Raw genomic sequence first — 25,009 nt, 5'->3', positions numbered from 1 at the left:
ATGCCAGTTCTGTGCCCACAGGCACCCACGCAGCCCCCAAAGCAGCTGGACATAGAAACAAATACTTTATTGATTCCACAGCCTGAGAAAGGGATCAGGAATGTCGTAGCAAACGCTGCTCCCGGTCACAGCAGATTCAGAAATGCCAGGCTGGGGCTGCTGGCCGTTCTGCTGGCCTGGGGGGTTCACCCATTGGCACAGCAGCTCAGCCATGCCCCTGGGATCAGCTGGGGAGTGCTGGGAGCTCTGCCTGGGCAGTGATAACCAGCCACTGGCTCACTGCCAGACCCATGGCCACACGTCCACAAGGCATCGACCACCCCTCCCAGCTCCTGCTGCAGTTTGGGAATGCTGCACACTGCAATCCCAGGGGCAGGAATTGTGAGACACCAGCCCAGAGGAGCAGGGGGATGGGGTGTATTCCTATGGAGCAGCTCAGATGCTGCTGTCTGTCCCATGAAGTGGCTGAGGATCACAGCTGGATGTGGCACAGGTGTTCCCTCAGCTCCCAAAGCTCCCCACAGCAGCACCACCACACCTCGGAATAAAAGATGGGAAAAGCCTACCAGTGCTCACTGCTCAGAGAGGGACAGAGACCTCAGGATATCAAATAATTACATCAGACAACTCAAAGAAAACAAAAAAAAAAAGGAAAACTAAATGCAAGAGTCCCAGCAACTGCTCCAGGCGTGGTGATGTCTCTGGGTGGGACGCACGTGGGGCTCTGGCCACGGCCACTGCTCTGGTGGCACTGGGGGACATCGGAGCAGCGCCTGGCCTGGCTTCCACTGGCTGCCTCCAGGCAGGTCCCCCTCTCCCTGACTGAGGTAGCTGCAGAACTGTTTTCCTATAGGATTCATTGGGATTTTGGGCAAAACGGGACGAGCTGCGGTTGGGAGAGTGGGAGTTTCCTCCAGAGCCGAGGGGCTGCTCTGTGCAGGTGGATCCATGAGGATCAGAGGTGCTGCTGCAGCATGGGGCTGGCTGACTCCTCAGGGATGCCCAAAATCACAAGCAGGATGGTCCTGAGGGTGCCTGTGGCCTCCCTGATGGACCTGCCGGGATCCCTGGAATATGCCAGGGTTTGGTTTGTCCTATGGATCTTCCAGTGCAAAGCTCCAGCATTCCCAACCTGCTGGAGGGGACGTTGGCTGATCTCCTCCCCATGGTGGTGGGTGGCAAGGGTGGCCAGGACACGGTGGGGTCTCAGATGTCACTCTCCATCTGGCCAGTCCGTCCTCAGTCAGGACATTTGGTCCATGGAACAAAGAGCTGCTCGGGAATGCTGCCAGCTCCATTCCCTTCTACCTGCCCTCTTCAGCTGTGTTCCCAAACACAAAGGGTCAGGTCCAACATCAAGGAATGTGAAAGCTCTGCTCCTGTTTGACCAGGGTTCACCTGGTCATCTCCCAGCAAGGTCAGCTTGGGAAAATTCCAAGCATCAGCCAACAGGAACAAGTCAGTGGCATGGTGAAGCATTATGGATCACTGGAGGCTTCTGCAATTTTCTCTCTGTTGTTGTCTCCAAGCTTCCCATTCTTTCTACAACCCAGGAAGCTCCTAAAACGCAGCAGATTCCCACTCCCGGTGTCCCAGCAGGTACAAACCCAACAAATTCTCAGCTTCTCTCCAGGGACACGCAATGTTCGGATCTGTCCCGGGGTCATTTCTCCGTCATCCCTGAAGCCACTGCCCTCAGTCCCAGCTGGACCACGGGCTGCACGGCTTTCCCGAGGCAGTCAGGGAGCGGGGAGCCTTTCCCCGGGAGCCCTGATGTCGCTCCCAACAGCAGCACGTTGGGCAGGCTCGCTTTTGCAGCCTCAGGGCTCCCGTTCCCTTGGGAAAGGCTCCTCTCCTCGGGAGCCCCTTGCTGCGGGGATGCCGCGATAGCAGCAGGGGGCTGGGTGTTGGCCTCCCCCTGGAGCGCAGCCAGAGCCCGCTCGTGGATCTTCTTGTGGCGCAGGAGGTGATTGCTGCGGGTGAAGCACTTATTGCAGGAGCTGCAGCAGTAGGGCCGGTCCCGCGCGTGCGTCTGGAGGTGCCGCCGCAGCGACATGGAGCACGACAGGAACTTCTTGCAGTAGGGGCACTTCAGCCTGGAATCGGGCGGCCGCGCCATCCCGGAGCCGGCCGGGCCCTCCCTGTCCGGCTCCTCCTTGGGCTGGCCCAGCCAGGCTCCCACGGCGTGGGCGCCGCCGCACGGGTCCCTGCGCGGGCGGATGCGCAGCTCGGGGTGCACGTTGCCCCAGACCTTGGCCCCGAAGGCTCTGTCCTTGACGTGGATGCTGCGGTGAAGGTCCAGGTGCCGTTTGTTGCTGAAGCCGATCTCGCACACGGGACACTCGTAGGGCCCCTCCTTGGCGTGGCTGCGCTGGTGGATGATGAGGTTGATCTTGAGGCGGAAGCGCTTCCCGCACTCGGTGCAGGGATGGGACCATTCCCGCACGTACCCGCGCCGGCAGTTGCCCATCAGGAGGTTGCTGGCCTCGCACCGGTTCGGCTTCTTCTTGCTCTTGGCTTTCACCAGCTCGTTTTTGGGATATTTGTGGATCTCTGAGCCAGGAGACAGTGTGGATTCCTCTGCCAGCAGCTCAGGCTCCTCCTCCTTCACCTTGATGTCCTCGGGAGAAGCCTCTTCGCACGGTGTTTCATCTTCCATGGATGAGGCTTCCTCTGGAACAGAGACACCGTGTTGGTGCCAGCACTGGTGTGACACAGGGCCAGGGCCCCTCCCTGGGCTGGCACTGCTGGGGCACCTCCAGTCCTGGGGGCAGCTCTGTGCCCCTCGCGACAAGAAGGACATTGAGGGGCTGGAGCGTGTCCAGGGAAGGGAACAGAGCTGGGAAGGGACTGGAGAATTCCTGAGGGAGCTGGGAAAGGGGCTGGAGAATTCCTGAGGGAGCTGGAAAGGGGCTGGAGAATTCCTGAGGGAGATGGGAAAGGGGCTGGAGAATTCCTGAGGGAGATGGGAAAGGGGCTGGAGAATTCCTGAGGGAACTGGAAAGGGGCTCAGCCTGGAGCAAAGGAGGCTCAGGGGGAATTTCTGGCTCTGCACAAGTCCCTGGCAGGAGGGGACAGCCAGGGGGGGTCGGGCTCTGCTCCCAGGGAACAGGGACAGGAGGAGAGGGAATGGCCTCAGGCTGGGCCAGGGATGTTCAAGTTGGATATTGGGAAAATTTCTTCCCCAAAAGGGTTGTCCAGCCCTGGCACAGCGCAGAGCAGGGATGGAGTGCCCATCCCTGGAAGAGTCCCAGGCTGAACCTTCTGTGGGTGCCATCAGGACCAGTGGCACGAGTGGCACCTCTAAACCCACCAGATGTTGCAGGAAAAAATAAAAGGAACCCCTGAAACTTCATTTTCCCTCCCTTTTTCAAGCCCATCAAGCTGCTTCTCACTGCCTGCCAGGCCCTGTGTCCCCAGCACTGGGTGACTCACCGGTGTCAGGCTCTGCCGGGTCCTCCTCCATCTCCAGGTCCTCCTCTGGCTGATGTTCCCCCAGGGACATCACGTTCATCATCAGGATGGGGAGTTCTGTTTGCAGGGAACAGGGATTTGAAAGACCCATGGAGCCCTCCCACGTCCCCGCTCCAGCATTATGAACCAAGGGGTGCTGGGAGTGTGTGGAAGAGCTGGAGAAAGCTGCGGCTCAAGAGCCAGGATGTGGATCAGCCATTGGGAAAATTCTTTCTGGAAAAAGGCTGTCCAGCCCTGGAACAGGCAGTGGTGGAGTCCCTGTTCCTGCAGGGATTTAAAAGCTCTCTGGATGTGGCACCTGGGGACATGGCCTTGGCAGTGCTGGGGGACAGTTGGACCCAATGATCTCAGAGGGCTTTTCCAACCCTAACAATCGTATGGAAAAGCTGGGAGGTGTCAGGAGAACTGGACTGAAGCCACACATGGGCCAAAAGCAGAGGGAGGGCTGGGAGGAAGGACACCAAGGTGCCACCTCCCATCACCTCACGGAGCAGCCCCACCCCACCATCTCCACATGTCCAGAGCGTCTTCCACTCTCCCGTGACAACATCCCAAGGATCCCTGGCAATGCCTCTCCAAGCACCAGGGCCATGCCCTCTGCCCTGAGCACAGCCAGAGCCCCGGAGAGCTGGGGAAGGGGAAGCACATCCCCCCTGGCACCCCTGGAACTCACCTGGGCCAGCTTCCATGGCCATGGGATTCTCTCCCAAAGCCTCTTCCTGCTGCTCCATCTCTTCTGGTGTCTGTGGGGGCTTCTGATTGCTGGGGACATCTGTCTGGAGGGGGTTGTGACTGTCCCCAGTCGGTGTCTGAGGCAGTGTCTGGCTGTCCCCAGGGTGTGCCTGTGGGGACTTTGGGCTGTTCCCAATCTGTGTCCGTGGGGACTTTGGGCTGTTCTCACTCTCTGTTTGGGGGGACTTTGGGCTGTTCCCAGTCTGTGTCCGTGGGGACTTTGGGCTGCTCTCATTCTGTGTCTGGGGGGATTTTGGGCTGTTCCCAATCTGTGTCCTTGGGGACTTTGGGCTGTTCCCACTCCGTGTCCAAGAGAACTTTGGGCTGTTCCCAATCTGTGTCTGTGGGGAGTTCTGGCTGTCCCCAGTCTCTATCTGTGGGGTTTTGTGGCTGTTCCCACTCCGTGTCCAGGAGGACTTTGGGCTGTCCCCAGTCTGTGTCTGTGGGGAGTTCTGGCTGTCCCCAGTCTCTGTCTGTGGGATTTTCTGGCTGTTCCCACTCCGTGTCCATGAGGTTTTCTGGCTGTCCCCAGTCTGTATCTGTGGGGTTTTCTGGCTGTTCCCACTCCGTGTCCAGGAGGACTTTGGGCTGTCCCCAGTCTCTGTCTGTGGGGAGTTCTGGTTGTCCCCAGTCTGTGTCTGTGGGGACTTTGGGCTGTTCCCACTCCGTGTCCGTGGGGATTTTGGGCTGTTCCCAATCTGTGTGTCTGGGATTTCCTGGCTGTCCCCATTCTGTATCTGTGGGGTTTTGTGGCTGTTCCCACTCCGTGTCCATGAGGACTTTGGGCTGTTCCAAATCTCTGGGATTTCCTGGCTGTCCCCAGCCTGTATCTGTAGGGTTTTCTGGCTGTTCCCATTCTGCATCCATGAGGGCTCCAGACCTTTTTTGTTGCTGGGTTCTTTATCCTTCTCGATGCCGTTGGGCTTGGACTTGGCACCGTCTGCTCCTGGGGCAGGGAACAGGGGCTTTATTAGGATTTGGCTGCACCTTTATCCTGCCAGATTCCCAAAGTGGCCCTTGTCCCTTCTCCCAGCCCCAGCAGAGACAAAGGCACCTCCAACCCCAAGGGCAGAGCTGCCTCCTTGGCCCCATGGCAGGACCCACCCAGGAGAGAAGCACTGAGTAACAGAGCATGAACCCCAAAGGAGATGTCCCTCTGCATCCCTTTTCTTCTCCTCCAAGCCCCAAACTCCCACCTGGGCTCCAGGTGAGTTTTCCCACAGGACAGCACCTGCCCAGCTTCTCCTGGGGTGCCTTTAACCTTCCCAGCTCCTCAATCCTGCAGGAAGGAGCCCTTGGCCACAGCTCTTCCCACATCTCCACTGCTCCCAGCTCTGTTTGGGTCTGTCTGTCCCTTTCCCGCACCTCCCACCTTCCTGCCCAGCCCTCCCACTCGAAATCCATGCCGCAAGGCTCCCCCAGGATGAGCAGAGCAGCTCCAGCCTCCTCCTCCTCCCACTCCAGCTCCCAGTTCCTCACTTCCCAGCGTGTTTCCTGTACCTCCACAGCAGGCAGGAATGTCTCTGGAAGCCCCAGTCTTACAGGAGGCCTTTCCCACTGCTCCACAGCCTCCTGCAGGCTTTGACTGCTTTTCTCCATGAGATTCATCCAGCCAAGCACAACCATTCCTCTTGGAATGAAGATTCACGGTGCTCCGGGGTGCTTTAATCCATGGAGTGAGCACTTCCTTCCTAACGAAGGGGAGGTCTCCAGGAACTGCCACCTGCTCCTGGCACCCACCTGGGGCAGCTTCCATGGGGGTTTCATCTCCTGGAGCCTCATCAGCCTCTGCTGCCCCCGGGGGCTCCTGACCGTCCCCAGTCCGTGTCCATGGTGGCTCCTGACCCTCTTTGTCACTGAGCTCTTCATCCCTCTCCATCTGGGACAGGATATCGGGCTTGGACACGGCATAGTCTGGTGGTGGGGCACAGGATGGGGGCTTGATTAGGATTTGGCTGTGTCTTTAGCCTGGCACATCCCAACATTGTCCCCTTGTCCCCTATCCCAGTCCTGGCAGAGACACAAACACCTCATCCCTACTCCAAACACTTCCTTGTCCCCAGAGCAAGATCCACCCCAAGCACAGATGCAGCTGAGGCAGAGAGGATCTTAACCAGCAGAACATGAACTAAAATCCCAAATGAGGGAAAAGCTGTGGCTGTAACATTTCCCTCTAGTGGAAGTCAGGGACACGTTCTACTATCCCAGGTTGCTCCAAGCCCCATCCAAGCTGGCCTTGGACACTTCCAGGGATGTGGGCAACCTGTGCCAGGACCTCACCACCTCACAGCCTTCCAAACCCAGGCTACTCCATGACTCCATGAGCTACAGCCCCCCAGGCCTTACCCAGGGACACCAAGGTCTCGTAGTTGCCCCTCATCACGGCCCTGTATAGATCCTTCTGCCAGCGCTCCAGCCTTTCCCACTCCAGCTCGTTGAAATACACCGAGATATCATCGAAGGTCAGCGGCACCTGCAATCACAGGGAATTCCCCTGGAACCACACATGGCTCGGACATGTCCAGCCCCACCCTGGGGACACGCAGGACCTCGGCCCCCAACCCTTCCACAGCCCCGCAGGATTCCCGGGAAACGGCCGCCGCTACCTTGGGGATCTCCCCTCCAGAGGCGGGGGGCAGGCGCAGGATCCAGAAGTTCCTGTTCTTGAGGAGGTTCTCCAGGTTGAGCAGGCGCTGCTGCAGCTGCTCGTAGCCCTGCAGGAGGGTGCCCAGGGCGGCCAGGCCGCTGCCCAGCTCCCCGACCAGGTTCTCGCAGGCCAGGAGCCGCCGCTCCGCGCGCTCCGTGCGGCTCCGCAGCTCCTGCAGCTCCGACGGGGCCGTGCCCGGCACAGCCTTCTGCCGGGGGCTGCCCGACACCTGCGGGGATCCAGGCTCAGCGGCTTGGCCAAAGGGTGCTCAGGGAATGGGGACCCGCTCAGGAACCGCCGGTAGCCCCGAGGGATTCCCCCAGACCCCAATTCCGCAGGGATCTGCCAGAGCCTGGCTGCCACACCCGCGTCCCCCATCCGCCTACCCAAGGACCAAAGGGAGACCTCCTAAACAGGGACCCCGGGGGAATCCCCAGGACAGCACCTTCGAGGGGCTCCCCAGTTCCACCTCTGGCAGGACCAGCATTCCTGGGAGATCCCTTCATCCCTACGAACTGCCATTCCTGGGGCATCCCCCGTCCTCCTGAGCTGTCATCCATTCCCAGGATCCAGAGGGGCACCCCCGACTCCCAGAACCAGCACCCCCGGCAGTCCCCTCAGTCCCCCTCCCTGGGGGGACCCCTCAGTGCCCCAGAACCAGCTCTCCCGGACACCCCCGAACTGTCACCCCCCAGGGACCACCCCACGCCACCTCCCTCCCCCCATGCTCCGGACCCTGAGGGACCCCCCTGACCCCCAGTCCCGCTTCTCCCGTGGGACCCCCGCACACCCCTGACCCAGAACCGCTGTTGCCCGCCCCGTCCCGTGTCCCGTGCCGCATCCCGGCCCGTGCCGCGGTGCCCGGGCGGGCCCTGACCTGCGCGGGCCCCCGGCGGGACATGGCCGCGGCCGCCACCGCCGCCCCGGGCCCCGCGCCGCCACCGGGCCCACAGGGGGCGCCGTCTGCCAGAGCGGCACCGCGCGGGAAGCGGCGCCCCCTGGCGGACAGGAGGACCAAGAGCCGGGCGGGAGGGGGCGGGGCCTGGGGAGGAGGCGGGGTCACGGCAAAGGGCGGGACCATCGCGAGGGGCGGGGCTATTGCGGGGCGGGGTCAAATGCCTGAGGGCACCACGGCTGCACCCCCGGACACCCCCCGGACACCCCCGGACACCCCCCGGACACCCCCGGACACCCCCCGGACACACCCCGGACACCCCCGGACACCCCCCGGACACCCCCGGACACACCCCGGGCACACCCCCGACACCCCCGGACACACCCCGGACACCCCCCGGACACCCCCGGACACACCCCAGGCACCCCCGGACACACCCCGGACACACCCCGGGCACCCCCGGACACACCCCAGGCACCCCCGGACACCCCCTGGACACCCCCCGGACACCCCCGGACACCCCCGGGCCCTGAAGTGGGAGCCCTGCGGGACCCCCAGGACCAGCCCTACCTCTCCTGGGACCAGCATTCCTGCGGGATCTCCCCATCCCTGCGATCCCGCATTCCTGGGGATCCGCCATTCCCCTGAACTGGGAGCCCAGAGGGTTCCCCGGGACCGGCATGGCTGCGGAGGGTCCTCCAGCCCCACCTCCCATTCCTGGGGGGTCTCCCCATCCCCGTGCTCCAGCATTCTGCAGGACTTCCCATACTCTCGAACTGACATTCCTGAGGGACCTCCAGGATCAGCAGCCCTGGAGGATCCCCCAGCCCCACGGTCCCTGGGGTCCCCCCGCAATTCCCCTGTGCAGACACCCCACGGGTTGGCTCAGCCCCCCGGTGTCCCCCCACTCCCACCCACCCTGCGTGTGTCCCCAAACGCATCCGCTCCCTCTGGTGTGCCAGCTTTATTCGGGGGCTTGGCAAAGCGGGGGCAGCCGCCCCAGAAGCATTTTGGGGGGTGGGACGGGCGGGGGGCTCAGCTCAGAGCAGGGGGCGGCCGGCTGAGCTCTCTCCCGGCGTGGGGCTGCTCCCCGTGCCCAGCAGCGTTCCCAGGCTCCGGGATCGCTCCCGCCGCGCTCTCGGCCGCTCGGTGACTCCTGCAAGGCTCCGCGGGGGCTGCCGGGGGTCCCCCCCGGGCCTGGGGTCCTGCTGGGGCTCCGCTGTCACCTGTTACAGCAGCGGGATGTGCCCGGGGTGTCCCGCGGGCTGGGCCGGCTCCGGGCTCTCCCTCCGGGCTCTGCCCTGCGGGAGCGAGCGCGGCCTCACACGGAGCTCCGGGAGAGGGAGATCCCATCCCATCCCATCCCATCCCATCCCATCCCATCCCATCCCATCCCATCCCATCCCATCCCATCCCGTCCCGTCCCGTCCCGTCCCGTCCCGTCCCGTCCCACTCTCCATTCCCATCCCCATTCCCGGGCAGCTCCAGGGCTCGCTCCGGTACCTCCAGTCCCCTCCCGTTCCGTGCCCGCCTGCCCGGCTGAGCCGCATCCTCCTCACGGGAATTCCAGGGCATCGACTGCGACTCCTGCGGGACAGACGCGGCTGTGGGAGCCACCTTCCCCCGAGCCCACATCCCGAATTCCCGCATTCCCGAATTCCCGCATTCCCGAATCCCCGCATTCCCGAATCCCCGCATTCCCGCATCCCGGCTCACCTCGCTCAGCACGGAGAAGCAGCCGGAGCAGGGTCTGTGCGGCCGCCGCCGGCCCTGCGGGGGGAAGGGATGGATCGGGATCTCCCGGAGCGCTGGGAATGCGGGCCGGGAATGCCGAGCCCGTTCCCGCAGGGACAGGGAGGCTGGAAAAGCCGCGTCCCGGGATTTGTTGCGGACTCTCGGGCAGGGTGCGGAGCCGGGGCTGTGCCGAACTCTGTCATTCCCCACATTCCCGTTATTCCCGGTTTTACCCCTCTCCATCCGCTGCCCACCTCTCTCCCCCGTGCCTCCACCCCGGAGTGGCCGCGGTCAGCTCCGGCTCCGGCCGCTGCGGCCACGGCCAGGGCGGCGGTGAGGACACAGAGCAGGCAGAGCCTCATGCTGTCCCCACCGCTGTCCCCACCGCTGTCCCTGCCCTGCCTGGACCTCGGCCCCGCGGTCACCGCCGTGACCCCGCAGCCGCCAGCGGGGCCGGAGCTGCCGGACACGGGCGGAGGAAAGGGCCAATTCTGGATAAGGGATGAGCTGGAGAAAACTTCACCCCAAAACTCTGGCTTTGGGCTCTTCCTGCACCCCTCTCGTGTAGTCACGGAATCCTGGAACAGAGGGAATTTAAGGATCTGGTGTTCTATCAATGGCAATTCCAGACCCTGCTTCTGCTGCTCCAAAAAACTCCACAATTCCAGGTCCTGGGATTGTTGTGAAACCAAACCAGAGTTTGGTTTCACTCTGTGTCCGCGCAGTGATGAGCAATTAGTGCTGGCCACTCCCGAGGATCCCTAGGATGTGATGGAATTTGATTAATTCCAAATTTCTGGCTTTTGGTGGCGCAGATGTGCAGGCTCCGGGCAGGACAGAGGAATTCCATAGGGAATTCCAGGGGATAGATGGGAGACCACCTGCACGAGGGTGGTGGGAAGGGAATCACGGAGAAGCTGCACACGGGAGTTACAGAATCGTGGGGAAATTTATCCAGGAAAAGAAGGAAAAGCTAGAGGAGGATTATCCAGGAGCCGCAGGGAGGGCAGCGGGGAACGCGAGCTCCGGCCTCGGGCAAGGCCACGGAAAAACCCGGAGTCGGGATTGGATCTGAGCCCAGCTGTGGTGGAAAACCTTCGGATTCTCAAGCTAAATTTGGGATTTCGGGAGAATCACCGCCTCAGGAGGCCAAAGGGGATGGGAGCGGGGCCTGGCTGTGCTGGCAGGGCCAGGACAGGCCCGGAGGGAACGGCCGCAGGGACACCGGAACACCGGCACTGGGATTCCCCTCCTGGCAAGGGCTGCCCCCCGGGCCGCAGCCGCCCGTGGCAGCGCCGCATTCTCCATTCCCGCCGGGCCCGAACCCCCCGGAACCGAACCGCCCGCAACCGGAACCGGAACCGGCCCCGCACGTGCCGGTGTCACCGCGCCGCTTCCGGGGCGACACTTCCGGATCCGCCATGGCGGCGCTTCCTGTGTGGGCGGGGCCTGTACCGGAAGCGCGTGCGGGAGAGGCCGCGGGACGCTCCGGGATCTCCTCGGGATCCCCCCCCGGGACCCCCCGACACCCCCGGGGCCCCGCGGCCACCATGGCCGGGCAGGCGCAGGTAGGAGGCGGGCGCTGGTGGGGAGGGCCCCGGCCCGCCCTCGCCGCCTCCCGGGCCTTCGATGTCCGGTCCCCCCCTGGTCCGAGGGGATCCCGCAGCGCCCCCTCACCCCCCCAGCCCCACCCCGACAACCCAAATCACCCCGAAACCATCCCAGTCACAGCCCCGACCCCACCCCATCACCCCATCCATTGCCCCCCACTCCCATGAAATTCTCCCCTGAAGATCCCCTAACACCCCCCACCCCGCCCCATCACCCCCCCAAAATCCCCATCACTCCCAGAATCCCCATCAGCCCCTAAAATGCCCATTCCATCCCTCCAATCCCCCCCAAAAACCCCCAAATTTCCCCCTCACATCCCTCCCCTCCCTCTCTCTGCCTCCCTGTTCCCCCATCCCCACTGGGATCGCTCCCAAGGGATTTCCTGGGATGGGCCCTGGGGGTCACAGGGAGCTGTTGGGATCTCCTGTGTGCCCAGCTCCAACTGACCTGGGGTCCTGGACTATCCCAGTCCCACCACAGAGCACTCCCGGTAAAACCCATCCGTGTTTGGCGCTGGAGTCCTCTCGCAGATCCCCGGTGGGAAACAACATTCCTGGGACTGTCCCATCCATGGCCTCACGTCCTGGGAGCTCCGTTGGGCTGGGAAAGGCTCCTGTTGGGAAGGAGGGTGTGATCCTTGAGGGAAGCTGTGATTCCTGATCCCGTGGCAGGAGCCGGTGACCTTTGAGGATGTGATGGTGTTCCTGAGCCGGGCCGAGTGGGACGCGCTCCCGGAGCGGCGGCGGCAGCTCTACCGGGACGTCGTGTCGGACACCTACGAGCTCCTGACCTCCCTGGGTAATCCTGGGAATCGCTCCAGGCAGGGATTCCCTCAGATTCCACCCCAGCGGCTTCCAGAGTGCTGAATGCCGCAATCCCGAAATGGCTGAGGTTGGAAAAGGCCTTGGAGATGTCCAAATCCAACTGTTCCCCAGCACTGCCAAGACCACCACTAATCCACGTCTCCAAGTGCCACGTCCACACGGCTTTCCAATCCCTCCAGGTCTGGACAGCCCTTCCCGTGAAGAGTTTTCCCTTGTAGGGGCTGATCAGGATTCCAGGGTTTGAGCACCCCTGGAAATCCCTAAAATCAGGGAGCACGGTGGGATGTCCCACCCCTGGATGAGCAAGAGACATTCCCTCGCTGGGAAAACCTGTCAGTGGAACTGGGAACTGCTTCCCACACTTATTCCGGGGAATAAATCCCTCTCTGGCAGCAGCTCCAGTTTCTCCCTCGCTTTTCCCACATCCCAGAGGTGTTTCCGTGCACGATGAGGCACAGCTGGGGTGTCCCAGTCCTTGGTTTTCCCGTGATCAGGGACAGTCCAACACCCTCTGTCCCATTCCCAGGTTATCCAGGCCCCAAACCCGACATCCTGCACCGGCTGGAGCGCGGGGAAGAGCCGTGGATCTGCCCACCCCCAGGTGAGCAGCAACATCCTGACCCTGGATGGAATCTGCATCCAGGATGGGGTCAGGGCTCCCTGCTCTGTCCCCATGGCCGTGGAGAAATCAGGATTCCTGGTGGGGATAAGAACAGTGTTCTTCCTTCATTCCCGTGGCTGTGGAGAGTCAGAATTCCTGGCCTGGCTGGTGACATCTGCTGTCTTCCCTGCAGGACACGCTGGGAGCTGCCTGGAGGAGCCTTCCTCTGGCTGGTGGCCCAGAGCCAGCGGATACCAGGGGCTGGAAACCTCATGTCCAGGTGAGTCCTGCTCCCTCCTGCTCCAGCCCCATCCCTGAGGAGCTCCAGCCCCATCCCTGGGCCACTCCCAGGGCTTCTCCTACTGCTTGGTTCTCCTGATGTCTGGCAGAGGTTGGGATGTGGAGCCTGGGCAGTCCCAGACTGGGAAGATGGGATGTTCCTTGCCCTGCTCCAGCCAGGAAGGATCCAACTGCTTCCCACTCTCTCCCAGCAGGATGGAGCACGCTGTGGTGTCTCCAGGACAGGGGATTCCAGAAGTTTGGCTGTCAAGAGGGAAGGAGCAATCTCCCATCGGAAGCGGACAGTGGAGTCGGGAGCCAAACTCAGGCATGGTTTGTGAAGGAGGAGGTGGAGGATGAACCTGAACTCACGGAAGAGCTAACCCAGAGCGCGATGTTCCTTCATTCCCTGATGGAACAGCAGAGCCTGGATCTTCGGGAACAGCTGTGGGATGACCCTGTGGAGGGGAATCACAGGAACGCCCAAAACCACGGACACACCTTGGGAGAGGCGACACTTCTCCCAGGAACCTGTGAGCTGAGGGTGGAGGACCTGAGAGCAGCGGTGGCGAAGGACCATAGCTACGCCCTTGGCAGCAAGCCGGGAATGGCCTACGTGCCCCAGCTCTGCTCCCTGTGGGAACACAACTACTGCTGGCAGCGCAGCACCTGGAGGAGCCATGGGGCCGGCGCCGCCTGGGCCGTGCGTCGCCGGCTGGCGCGGCGGCGATCCCGCTGCGGCAGGACGCTCCGGAGAGCCAGGGAGATCCTGCGTGGCTACCGGCCCTACTGGAGGAGAGGCTGCTCCGGCTGCCGCGGCGCGGCGCGAGGGAGGAACCCCGGGGTTCGTCCTCCGACGGATGCGGCCGCACCGCGCGAGCTCCAGAGCGCCAGGAACGCTGAGGGGGTGGCATTGGATGCGCCGTGTGCCCCGCTGGGGGTTTCAGGAACTGGGGCTTCACCCCCTGCCCTAAACCTGGCTGCAGGGGCGAGGGAGGGAGCAAAGCCTCTGGAGGATCCTGGTGCCAGCCGGGAGCTTGGAGGGCGCGTGGAACCCCAGAAATCCCAGGGGATGTCGCTCCAGGGCGTGTTCCGGGACGTGCTGGGGGCGGTCAGGTACATATTGGACTCCATGTGCCAGAAGTTTGAGCTCCAGGGGTTCTCCCAAGAGAAGAGCATCTGGCCCATCGTCATCCAGATCGATAACTTGAGGGAGATGGGGAAGCCCTGACTCCCAGGGGGAAACTGGGACTGGATTCCCTGAGGCACAACACTCAATCTCCCCCAGTCCTGGGGGCATCAGGAGGAGAAACGTGGCAGAGGTGGATCAGGGGAGGTAAAACTGGGAATGTGGGACCTGCTGTGAGCTGGGAGTGATTGAGAGGCTTTGGAGAAAAGCAGTGGGAAAGGGGAGGATCTGTGTGGCGCAAAGGAGGAAAGAAGGAAAAGTAAGCATGGGATCCTGAAATCCTAGAATGGCTTGGATTAACCCTGGAAGGGTTAAATCCATGTCTGAAAACCGACCAGGCTGTGCTCCTGTCACCGCAACTATGGGAAAACCAAAAATCCTCCGACAACATTCTTAGTGTTAGAGAATTGAGGCATTTCTTTATTTCTGGCTGGGATGAGCAACAGAAATTACTTCACCTACACGTGGCCCAGGTGTGCAGCAAAAATCATTCCATGACAGGTGAGTTTTATTCCATTTTCCCCAAACATTATCCAGTCCAAAACCCATAAAAATCCATTGGTTCAATGCTCGTTGGTCCCAAGTTGCAGAGTTCTCAGAATTTGGTTTCTTACCGAACTGGGATTTCTTCGCCTCTGATGTTAATTAGCTCCTCACTAACTGATTTATTTATCAGCCTTTTCCAGACCAGGGGGAATCTCTGGGGTTAGATGTTTGCTGATGTTTGTTGATGCTCATTAATTTTTTCGGTGTTTTTTGGGCTATTCCCAGTCTGCCAAGGTGTCATCAAGCCTCACAGAGTGGAACAATACCCTCAAAATAAACCTGCACTAATTCCCTTCCCCAAGGCAAGGACAAACTGAGCCCGACCTGAGAAACGAAATAAAGAAAATTTAAATTTTGTATATTTGTCAACACTCCCAGGGAACAGGCACAGGATGAGGGAACAGCTTCAAGTTGTGCCAGGGGAGGGTTGGGTGGAGGGGTGGGTATAAGGAAGGACAAAGAAAGGTTCGGTTCCAGTCCCGTGGAAGTGTTTTCTTGGGAAATCCAGCCTGGCCTGAATTCCCAGCAGCTTTTTCAGCCTCTGGAATTGGATCATTACAAGGAAAAGGTGATTTCTGGGATGTTCTCCAGCACCCTTCCAGAGGGCAGGTGCTGTTATAGGAACAGAGGGAAGCTCCAACAAATTCCAGCAAAGCGAGCACCACAGATTCGTTCCCTTTCCCAGTTTTCCATGGAAATGGGGGCAGCATGTGGAAAATCTGCGATGCATGAATGGGGGCTGTGAAAAACGAGGTTTACATAATTTTTATAGGATTTAAAAATTTAATAAAAAACACAATTAGGAGATAAAAAAATAAAGTAAACTATACAGATAGGGCCGGGTGTCTCTGCATTCACCTCACTAACAAAGGATTGTCCCTTAAAAACAGAACCCTACTACATATCCATAAATTCTCACATATTCAGACATTCTATTTAGGATCTTTGGTGTTCTTCTGTTCAGTTTTCTCTTGTCCCCTTCCCAATAGATCAATCTTCTTGGTGCCATCGAGATTTACATTCCCTGATACCAGAAATGCAATAAATTCCTCTCCCACAACTCTGGTCAGGCTGTCTTCATCTGGATAAGGGTTTACAAATGCAGGAGTTCTTTAGCTATATTTTTTTTCAGTCTTTGGGTTATACAAACAAAAGCAGATTTTATTTTAATACTATGCCATAGCCTAACATATATGTATTATATCACTATTTCTAAGTTTTATCAATAACAAAAATAAAGGAAACTATATTAATACAACAAAATTTTCTAATCTTATACATATAACATTCATTCCAATATTTGGAAAAAATACAATATAAAATATATCTGTAACAAGGGCTGCTCCCGCCATGGCTGGTGCTGGTTTTGGCAGCGGGAGGTTCCCCAGGACGCTGGAGCACAGGGTGTTGACTTTGGGGTTTTCAGCTTCCCAAACCATCTTGAGGGAGCTGGAGGGGCTCATCCTGGAGCAGAGGCAGCTCAGGGGGCACCTCCTGGCTCCCTGCAATTCCCTGGAAGAAGGTTGGAGCCAGGAGGGGTCGGGCTCTGCTGACAGGACCAGAGGGAAGGGCCTCAAGGGGAGGTTTGGGTGGGATATTGGGAATATTCCCCCTGGAAAGGGCTCTCCAGGCCTGGCCCAGCTGCCCAGGGCAGGGGTGGAGTCCCCATTGCTGGAGGGATTTCAAAGCCCTGTGGATGTGACACTCGGGGACACGGGGCAGTGCTGGGCTTGGACTGGGGCATCTCTGAGGGCTTTGCAGATCTCAACAATTCCATGATTCCGCAATTCCTGTAAGGACATTCCCACCCGTCAGTGCCGGGCGGACGGTGAAACTGGACTTGAAAGCCAATAAAACCGGTGGAATATCTCGGGAGCGCTTTGTCCCGGCTCCAGGCGCGCTTTGAGGCCTGGGGCTCCCGTCACCTTCCCCCATTCCCGGCTTCCCCTCACGACCCCAACAGCATCGCGCGCGGAAGCGGCGGCACCGCCGTCCAATCCCAGTGCGATCTGTGAGTCACGTGCAGCGCTCCACCAATCACAGCGCTCGCCGCGTGGCCCGGCTGCTGCACGGCCTCCCAACATGGCGCCGCCCAGTGAGCGCGGGAACGCGCCACTTCCGGGTTAAGGCGCGAGGATGCGATGGGGCGTGGCCTAACGCGGAAGCGCGCGTGCTGACAGGCGCGGCCACGCCCACTCGGCGCGGGTTGCCATGGAGACCAGGGCGGTGCCGTTGCCGTGGAAACCAGGGACGCGCCGGGGCCTGGAGCGGGGAACGGGAACACGGAGGGAGCGGGCTGGGAACGGGCAGGGAGCGGGCTGAGAACGGGCAGGGAACAGGCTGGGAACGGGCTGGGAACGGGCTGAGAACGGGCAGGGAGCGGGCTGGGAACGGGCAGGGAGCGGGCTGAGAACGGGCTGGGAACAGGCTGGGAACGGGCTGGGAACGGGCAGGGACACAGAGACGCTGGAGCGAGTCCAGAGGAGGCCCCGGAGCTGCTCCAGGGCTGGAGCCCCTCTGGAGCCAGGCTGGGAGAGCTGGGAATGTTCCCCTGGAGAGGAGAAGCTCCAGGGAGAGCTCAGAGCCCCTTGCAGGGCCTGAAGGGGCTCCAGGAGAGCTGGAGAGGGACTGGGGACAAGGGATGGAGGGACAGGACACAGGGAATGGCTCCCACTGGTTGGATGGGATATTGGGAAGGAATTCCTGGCTGGGATGGAATTCCCAGAGCAGCTGTGGCTGCCCCTGGATCCCTGGCAGTGCCCAAGGCTGGGCTGGGATCAGGTTTGGAGCAGCCTGGGACAGTGAGAGGTGTCCCTGGCCATGGTGTGGAATGGGATTTATGCTCCATTCCAACCCAAACCACTCCAGGATGATTCCATCATGGACCAGCTGATCCCTCCCTTCATTATCCCAGAATCCCAGAATTGTTAAAGCCCATCCAGTCACAGCCCCTGACGGGGACTGGGAACCTTCCCCTGCCCAGGTCAGATCAGGTCTGGCTGTGGGAACAGCTCCAAGACAAACCCGTGGCTGTTCCGGAATGAGGAGGGACAGCACAATCCTGGGAAGGGCAAATAAACCCAGATTTACGAGCGGGGAATTTCCCCAGCCCAGGGCTCAGGGCTTGGTTTTGGGGGGATTTACTTCCTGTAAGCGGTGGGAGATATCCTGGGAATCACAACTTCCCAAGGAAAACACGCTGAATTTTCCCTTTTTTATTCCCAAAATGGTCTCCAAGGATTTTGTGGCTTTTTGGAGCTTGCTCAGAGCTGGCAGAGGCACCTAAAAATGCGATTTAAATATATTACATCTATTTTGAATCTCTTTCTCTTGCTGATAAATCCTAGGTGGGATACATGGGGAAAATGGGAATAACTGAGGAGTTTGGAAGGAGTTGGGAGGAATTTTGGGAAGGAATTGAAATTGAGGGAAGCTGGGATAGAACAGGGAAGAATATGGAAGAAATTTAAAGGGAATTTTTAGGAATGGAGGACAGTTTGGAAAGAAGTTGTTATAGATACATATTAGATTGTTAGCTTTTTGCAAATATTAAAATGAATGTTATGTGTATGAGATTGGAAAATTTTGTTGTATTTATATAGTTTATTTTTGTTATTGATAAAACTTAGAAATAGTGGTATAATACATATATGTTAAGCTATGGCATAGTATTAAAATAAAAACTGCTTTTGTTTGTATAACCCAAAGACTGAAAAACAAAAATAAAAATAGCTAAAGAACTCCTGCATTTGTAAACTCTCTTATCCAGATGAAGACAGCCTGACCAGAGTTGTGGGAGAGGAATTTATTGCATTTCTGGTATCAGGGAATGTAAATCTCGATGGCACCAAGAAGATTGATCTATTGGGAAGGGGACAAGAGAAAACTGAACAGAAGAACACCAAAGATCCTCAGAAGAATGTCTGAATATGTGAGAATTTATGGATATGTAGTAGGGTTCTGTTTTTAAGGGACAATCCTTTGTCAGTGAGGTGAATGCAGAGACACCTGGCTGTATCTGTATATTTTACTTTATTTTTATCTCCTAATTGTCTTTTTATTAAACTTTTAAATTCTTATAAAAAAATTAAATTCTATAAAAATTCTGTAAAAAATACATGAACCTCGTTTTTCACACGTCCCTCCCTGGGGATTTCCAGGTGTCTTTGTGTGATTTATGAGGATGTTTTCCATGATCCCAGCTCCAAACCTGCTGGGCAGCTCCAGAGGGGCCTGAAGCGAGGCTCACCCTCGGGGCAGGATCCTGGGTGTCCTCCTGGAGCTTCCTGCTCCCACCTTGGGTGCTTGGTGGGACCCACCCTGTTTGCAGAGAGGGACAGGCCGTAAATCACCCCTGGGTTGGAAAACCCCATCCATCTTCTGAGAATTGAGGATTTGCTGAGGGGAAAAGTCCTCAAGACCATCAAGTTCAATCCTCAGCACTGCCGAGGCCACCCCTGACCGTGTCCCCAAGTGCCACATCCACAAGGATTTTAAATCCCTCCAGCAATGGGGACTGAACCCTGTCCTGGGCAGCTGGGCCAGGCCTGGAGAGCCTTTTTGGGGAAGGAATATTCCCAATTTCCAGCTGAACCTCCCCTGGCCCAGCTGGGAGTTGTTTCCTCTCGTCCTGTCCCTGTTCTCTGGGAGCAGAACCTGAGCCTCCCTTGGCTCAGACCTTTCATCCCACCACGCTCTGGGCCTCGCACAGCCGTGTCTGTCCCCGCTGTCACCTCCTGGTCACACATTCCCTCCCCTGGGGACCCCCGTGGCAGCAGGACCCCAAACCCTCTCAGCTGCTGACCAAAGGTGCCCAATGCACCCATCCCCGCTGACCTGAGCACCAGAGGGGGCTGGACTGGGCTCCTGGCCAGATTCATCCCACCTGGAACGTCCCGCTGTCCCAGCCCCCTGGTACGCCCATGGCAGCTCCCATAAAAGCGCTCCCAGCCCGGTGGGAAGCAGGATCCAGGATCCAGGAGCTGGGATGGGGCCGTGCCGAGCGCTGTCTCCGCTGCTGCTGCTCCTGGGGCTGGCAGGAGCCTCCACGCCGGAGCCCCACGGATCCACGGCAGGACAGAATGGAACCACGCTGGGATGGGAAGGAACCGCGCCGTCCTCGTCCCTGAGCTACGGGGCCGTGGTGGCGGCGGCCGTGGAGCTGCTCAACGCCAGGGCCGTCAGTCCCTACGTCCTGCGGCTCCGGGAGGCTCAGCCTCGGCCTGGCTGGGTGAGTGCTGAGCTCTCCCTTTCCAGGAGAAGCTCCAGGACCGGGCAGTGCCGGATCTGGCCCTTCCCAGGGTGGATGTGTCCCGTTTTGGGTCTGACCCCTGAGGGATCGAGCACAGCCGAGTTGGGGCTGAGCCTGACCCGTTCCAGGCTGGATGTGGCTCCTCTTGGGGCTCCTCTGGCCCATTGTGGATCCCTGATAGATCCCTGATGGATCCCTGATGGATCCTTTCCCTTTTCCCAGCCCTCAGACCTGCAGAGCCGGCAGGAGCTGAGCTTCACCCTGGAGGAAACCACGTGCCGGGCACCGGGAATGGCCACCAGCGACTGCAAGAGCCGCTGGCTCGGGGTGAGGCTCCGTCCTGTGGGAACTGGGGATTAGCCAGTGGGGAAACTGAGGCACGAGGGGGTTGGGCTCTGCTGTGTCCCCTCTGTGCCCCACAGGCGCTGACCTGGTGCCAGGGCTCCGTTTTCCTGGAGGGGCAGCAGCCCACGGTGGAGCTCTCCTGCAAGAAGGCCCCGGCCGTGGTAAGGAGGGGCCGGAACGGCTCCGTGTCCCCCCGGCCATGGGGGGTCCCCCAGGTCCCCTCCTCACCCCCCCAAAGTCTGACACCGCTCTTTGTTTTCCCAGTTTGGCCAGAGCTGGAAATCCAAGATCAAGGATTTCTTTGGCAAGGTCAAGGAACGTTTCCAGGGGTTCTTCCAGTGTGGGCGGATCTGGATCCGGGACAAGCTCAACCTCAAGGCACCCAAACCCTGAGTGGTGTCACTGCTGTGTCCCCTCCCCGTGTCCCCTCCCCGTGACCCCTCTCCGTGTCCCCTCTCCGTGACCCCTCCCCGTGACCCCTCTCCGTGTCCCCTCTCCGTGACCCCTCCCCGTGTCCCCTCTCCGTGTCCCCTCTCCGTGACCCCTCCCCGTGACCCCTCCCCGTGTCCCCTCTCCGTGTCCCCTCCCCGTGTCCCCTCCCCAGGTGCTTCACTGCCAATAAATGTCCCTGCATCGCTCCCGGTGTCACCCTGGCTGTCCCTGCGCCCCAATGGGGACCCCCGAGCGCTCCCCGAGCCCCAAAATCCCCCCGTGCCCAGCCCAGGAGAGCTGGGAACGCCCTGGGGACCACGAACGGGGGTGTCACGAGTGGGGGGCGCTCACTGGGGCAGACCTGGGGTCGGTCCTGAGGGGAGCAGGATCGGCACCCCCAAAACGGGCTCAACACCGGGGTCTCCTCCTGCAGGGACTTGGAGCCCTGGGATTGTCCTTCCCTGTCCCCAGGACACCTCGGGGTCCCCACAGAGGTGTTTGTGGGGTACAGACCCCCAGCGATACAGGGGGGACAGGGAGGACACCCCCAGGGGGCTGCAGCCACTTTTGGGGCTCAGGGGTCCCCCTAAATCTGCACCCGCAGTGTCCCTGTCCCAAACTGGGTCCGTCATGGGGGTCCCTGTCCCATGGGTCCGTCATGGGGGTCCCTGTCCCAAACTTTGTCCATCATGGGGGTCCCTGAGCACCCCAACTCTGCACCCAGTGTCCCTGTCCCAAACAGGGTCCATCATGGGGGTCCCCTCGGGACCTGAACCCCCCCCAGCCCCTCCCTTGCAGCTCCTGGAGGGGTCACAGTGTCCCCTGTGTCCCCCCCTCATCTCCCTTTGCCATCACTGCTGGCTTGGGGGGGACAGTGACACTGTCACTGTGAATGAATGTGGGGACAGTGACACTGTGGGGACAGTGACACCATGGGGACAGTGACACCATGGGGACAATGACACCGTGGGGATGATGACGGTGCGGGGACAGTGACACCTTGGGGACTGTGACACCTTGGGGACAGTGACACCGTAGGGACAGTGACACTGTGGGGACAATGATGCTGTGGGGACAGTGACTGTGGGGACAGTGACACTGTGGGGATGATGACTCTGTGGGGACAGTGACTGTGGGGACAGTGACACTGAAGGGACAGTGAAACCGTGGGGACAGTGACACTGCAGGGACAGTGACACTGCAGGGACAGTGACACCGTGGGGACAGTGACACCGTGGGGATGATGGTGGTCCCTTCTCTGGCCGGGGTCCCGGGGGCTCCCCAGAGCGAACCCGTCCCTGTCCCCAGTCCAACCCCACGTCCCCGTGGGACCAAGCCCTTGAGGACGATGTGGGGGAGCAGCCCCGTGTCCCAGCCGTGCCTCAGTTTCCCCGTGTGACAGAGACAGGGACAGCGCGGTGCCCACACGGCCACTCCTGGTGGTCCCTTTATTTCTCAGCCCAGCCCCACGGAGCCCTTCAGGCGGATGTCGAACTTGACCCTGGGCCGAAAGTGCCGGATCTTGCCCAGGAAGCGCCCGAAGCGGCCGCGCTGGATCAGAACCGGCTGCAGAGCGATGGGGGGGCTCAGGGGGTGCGGGAATGTGGGACCCCCCTGGGAGACCCCACCCAGGGCCCCTGGAAACACACCCAGGACCCCACAGCAGGGACACCACTGATGTCCCCATCCCCAGAACCCCACACCAGGAATATTCCACCCCCAGGACCCCACACCAGGAATATTCCACCCCCAGGACCCCACACCAGGGACCCCATCCCCCGGACCCCACAGCAGGGACACCACTCATGTCCCCGGTCCCAGGACCCCAGGAATATTCCACCCCCAGGACCCCACACCAGGGACCCCACACTTGTGACACTTGGGGCTCCATATCCAGAATCCAACACTTGGGACCCCACCCAGGACAACCCACCTGCACCCCACACCCAAAACCCCAGGACCCCACACCTGGAACACCCCACACCCAGCAGAGCTCCCCAGGACCCCCCACCCTCCTCTGGAGCCATCGCGGGGCAGCGGAGCTCTCGGGGTGTCCCTTTTCAGGGATGTGGGGCAGGGGAAGGACCCTCCCCTCCCCTCCCTACCCCGGGGACCCCCCGGATCCCCTCACTCACATCGGAGGAGGCATCGAAGCAGCTCAGGTTGATCTCGGGGGAGCCCTGCAGGAGCTGCACCGTCCCCGAGCACTCCCTGATGGCCTGGGGGGGGACACGGGGACACGCGGTGTCACCCTGGGGATGGCACCGGGACCCCGGGGCCCTTCCTCCCGCTCCTCCTCCTCCTCCTCACCCCGTTCTCCTTGAAGTCGCAGTCGTCGGGGCTGATGCGGGCGCTGGCGGCACAATCCGTCTCCATCAAGCTGAAGTTGAGTCCCCGCAGCGAGCTCAGCTCCACGCCCTGGGGACACGCGTGGGTGGCGGGTCACCGGAGGGGGGTGACAGCACGGGGGGGCTCGGGAGTGGGGGTGGCACCGGGAGGGGGTCACGAGTGGGGTGGCACTCACAATGGGGGCTCAGGCTCGGACTGTGCACCCCGAGGGGGGGGACAGGGATAGGGGTCACGAGTGGGGGGTGTCACAAATAGGGGGTCCCGAGTGGGGGGGTGTTAAAAATAGGGGGTCCCGAATGGGGGGCGGTAACAAATAGGGGGTCCCGAGTGGGGAGGGTGGCACCGGGAGGGGGTCCCGAGTGGGGAGGGGTGTCACAAATAGGGGGTCCCGAGCGGGGGGCACTCCCAGGGTCGAGCTGAGCAGCCCCAATCAGGCACCACGAGTGGAGGGGACACGCCTGGAGGGGTCCCCGATTGGGACGGGAGTGTCACCCGTGGCGGGGTCCCGGGTGGGGAGCACTCACCGGGGCTGGCTCGGGCTCTGCGCTGAGCAGCCTGAAGGCGTTCTTCACCTCGGGCCGCTGGTTGTAGGAATCCACGGCCTGGCTCAGCACCTGGATGTAGGCGAGGGGCGCCGGGGCGGGGAGGGCGCAGGCGCCCCCCAGTACCGCCAGCAGCAGCACCCACGAGCTCGCCATCGCTGTCCCCACGGCCACCCCCGGGGCCCTTTTATCCCCCAGGGCACCTTGGGGACCCGCCCCGGGGCTCCACCCTTGGTAAACGCCCGGCCCCAAACCGCAGAGTGGCCCTTTTTTTTGGGAGGGGGGGAGGGGGACACGCGGTGCGGGGGGGGTCCCAGCGTGTCCCCGTGGATGGGCGGTGGCAGCTGAACCCCTCGGGGTCCCCGCTGAACCCCTGGGAGCCCCTTGGCCGGGCTCGGGGGGGGATTTAGGATTTGGGGGCCCCTTGGCCGAGCTCGGGGGGGATTTGGTGGCCAGGACCCCTCGGTGGTGACACGTTGCCCGTGTCAGGGTGGTGCCCGCGGGGTTGCACAACCCCGACCTTGCCCCATCGCTGTTGCCCAAGGCCGAGGGTGCCCCCGGGTCCCCCGAACCGTCACCCCCACACACACACATGTCCGACCCCAAATCTCTTTATTCCGGCTCCTTTGGGGACAGGGGGTGGCGGGATGGTCCCCGCAGGGACGCGCTGGGAGGGGCCCGAGGCCGCGGTGGGGGGCCCGAGGATGATGATGAGGAGGGTGAAGAGGATGATGAGGATGAGGATGAGTGACCTGGGCTGGTGCCAGGGGAGCGGGGCTGGGCGCTGTCACCGGGCTGCTGCGGGGAGAAATAAAGGGGGGGTTTCACTCCAGAGCCAAAAGCACCCCCCGAAGTGAGGGGCACACGTGTCCCACCCCCAGGATGCGCTCCCGCAGCCCCTCACCGGCTCCCGGCCGCACTCCACCATCGACAGCGGCACGTCGGGCAGGAAGGTGAACACGGACACCTGGGCCGAGCAGCGCTGCACCTGGGGGCAGGGCGGCCTCAGCACCCCGGGGACCCCCCCCGTACCCCCCCCTGGCTTTGGGGGTCCCGCTCCACGCACACCCTGCCCGGCCGGCCCCGGCAGCCGCGGGGCCCCGGGGCGCCCTTGGGGCAGGGCGGCTGCCGGGCCGTGAAGTTGATGCTGAAGTGCGTCCCCCAGTCGAAGCTCTGCCGGGAGAAAAGCCCCGCACGGGATGGGTGCCGGAGCCGGCAGCACCTCCCGCAGCCACAGCCCTTTTTCCTACCGTCCTGGCGACTCCCAGCAGCCGCAGCAGCCGCAGCTCCTGCCCGTGTGTCTCCAGCACGGAGCGCGCCAGCTCCCGGGGCGCGGGCACGGCAGCGGGCACGGCCGGGGGCACGGCCCGGGGCTCGGCAGCGAGCACAGCCCGGGGCACGGCCCGGGGCTCGGCAGCGAGCACAGCCCGGGGCTCGGCTCGGGGCACGGTCCGGGGCAGGGCAGCGGGCACGGTCCGGGGCAGGGCAGCGGCCGCCGCCAGCAGCAGCGCCGCCAGCAGCAGCAGCGCCATGCGGGCGGCACCGCCGGGAATGAACC

At 61.2% G+C, this 25,009-nt stretch overlaps 6 protein-coding genes across 11 annotated transcripts; 2 read left to right on the top strand and 4 right to left on the bottom strand.

Annotated features, from left to right (window-relative positions):
- Positions 1-46: 46 nt before the first annotated feature.
- Positions 47-8,434, bottom strand: LOC102105461 (uncharacterized). 2 transcript variants are annotated; one of them, XM_088066917.1, is made up of 7 exons: positions 8,319-8,434; positions 6,813-7,082; positions 6,553-6,679; positions 5,707-6,120; positions 4,148-5,152; positions 3,436-3,531; positions 47-2,673 (listed from the first exon to the last, which is right to left on the bottom strand). In XM_088066917.1, exons 1-7 carry the CDS (start codon positions 8,334-8,336, stop codon positions 1,664-1,666), a joined length of 2,940 nt encoding a protein of 979 aa, XP_087923043.1. In that variant the 5' UTR covers positions 8,337-8,434; the 3' UTR covers positions 47-1,663. The 2 variants fall into 2 exon arrangements, with proteins under 2 accessions (XP_087923043.1, XP_014116148.2); XM_014260673.2 differs by lacking the exon at positions 8,319-8,434 and adding an exon at positions 7,731-7,779.
- A 265-nt stretch (positions 8,435-8,699) lies between these two features.
- Positions 8,700-10,808, bottom strand: LOC148185274 (uncharacterized). 2 transcript variants are annotated; one of them, XM_088067093.1, is made up of 5 exons: positions 10,620-10,808; positions 9,737-10,060; positions 9,465-9,518; positions 9,252-9,335; positions 8,700-9,049 (listed from the first exon to the last, which is right to left on the bottom strand). In XM_088067093.1, the coding sequence occupies exons 1-5, from the start codon at positions 10,788-10,790 to the stop codon at positions 8,978-8,980; spliced, it is 705 nt and encodes a 234-aa protein (XP_087923219.1). In that variant the 5' UTR covers positions 10,791-10,808; the 3' UTR covers positions 8,700-8,977. The 2 variants fall into 2 exon arrangements, with proteins under 2 accessions (XP_087923219.1, XP_087923223.1); XM_088067097.1 differs by lacking the exon at positions 9,252-9,335.
- A 147-nt stretch (positions 10,809-10,955) lies between these two features.
- On the top strand, positions 10,956-14,918 carry LOC106628674 (uncharacterized). 3 transcript variants are annotated; one of them, XM_014260661.2, is made up of 5 exons: positions 10,956-11,050; positions 11,765-11,891; positions 12,444-12,518; positions 12,712-12,798; positions 13,013-14,918. In XM_014260661.2, the coding sequence occupies exons 1-5, from the start codon at positions 11,033-11,035 to the stop codon at positions 14,026-14,028; spliced, it is 1,323 nt and encodes a 440-aa protein (XP_014116136.2). In that variant the 5' UTR covers positions 10,956-11,032; the 3' UTR covers positions 14,029-14,918. The 3 variants fall into 3 exon arrangements, with proteins under 3 accessions (XP_014116136.2, XP_087923181.1, XP_087923189.1); XM_088067055.1 differs by having other exon boundaries at positions 13,010-14,918; XM_088067063.1 differs by lacking the exon at positions 10,956-11,050 and having other exon boundaries at positions 11,876-12,096; positions 13,010-14,918.
- Positions 14,919-19,519: 4,601 nt separating this feature from the next.
- LOC102105646 (cathelicidin-B1-like) lies at positions 19,520-20,521 on the top strand. The gene is made up of 4 exons (XM_005532139.2): positions 19,520-19,762; positions 20,006-20,110; positions 20,206-20,289; positions 20,393-20,521. Exons 1-4 carry the CDS (start codon positions 19,520-19,522, stop codon positions 20,519-20,521), a joined length of 561 nt encoding a protein of 186 aa, XP_005532196.1.
- Positions 20,522-21,979: 1,458 nt separating this feature from the next.
- Positions 21,980-23,631, bottom strand: CAMP (cathelicidin antimicrobial peptide). The gene is made up of 4 exons (XM_005532140.3): positions 23,434-23,631; positions 22,871-22,978; positions 22,696-22,779; positions 21,980-22,126 (listed from the first exon to the last, which is right to left on the bottom strand). Exons 1-4 carry the CDS (start codon positions 23,605-23,607, stop codon positions 22,016-22,018), a joined length of 477 nt encoding a protein of 158 aa, XP_005532197.1. The 5' UTR covers positions 23,608-23,631; the 3' UTR covers positions 21,980-22,015.
- A 222-nt stretch (positions 23,632-23,853) lies between these two features.
- On the bottom strand, positions 23,854-24,998 carry LOC148185273 (uncharacterized). 2 transcript variants are annotated; one of them, XM_088067113.1, is made up of 5 exons: positions 24,929-24,998; positions 24,702-24,796; positions 24,520-24,624; positions 24,356-24,439; positions 23,854-24,246 (listed from the first exon to the last, which is right to left on the bottom strand). In XM_088067113.1, the coding sequence occupies exons 1-5, from the start codon at positions 24,981-24,983 to the stop codon at positions 24,064-24,066; spliced, it is 522 nt and encodes a 173-aa protein (XP_087923239.1). In that variant the 5' UTR covers positions 24,984-24,998; the 3' UTR covers positions 23,854-24,063. The 2 variants fall into 2 exon arrangements, 1 of the variants encoding a protein (XP_087923239.1); XR_015774540.1 differs by lacking the exons at positions 24,520-24,624; positions 24,929-24,998 and having other exon boundaries at positions 24,119-24,249; positions 24,702-24,826.
- Positions 24,999-25,009: the final 11 nt, after the last annotated feature.

The sequence above is a fragment of the Pseudopodoces humilis genome, chromosome 1, assembly GCF_049639895.1.
Source record: "Pseudopodoces humilis isolate 2021_Gansu_Grassland_sample_001 chromosome 1, ASM4963989v1, whole genome shotgun sequence".
Taxonomy (NCBI): domain Eukaryota; kingdom Metazoa; phylum Chordata; class Aves; order Passeriformes; family Paridae; genus Pseudopodoces; species Pseudopodoces humilis.
The sequence above is the reverse complement of the archived record's forward strand: the minus strand, read 5'-3'. Positions and strand labels throughout refer to the sequence as shown.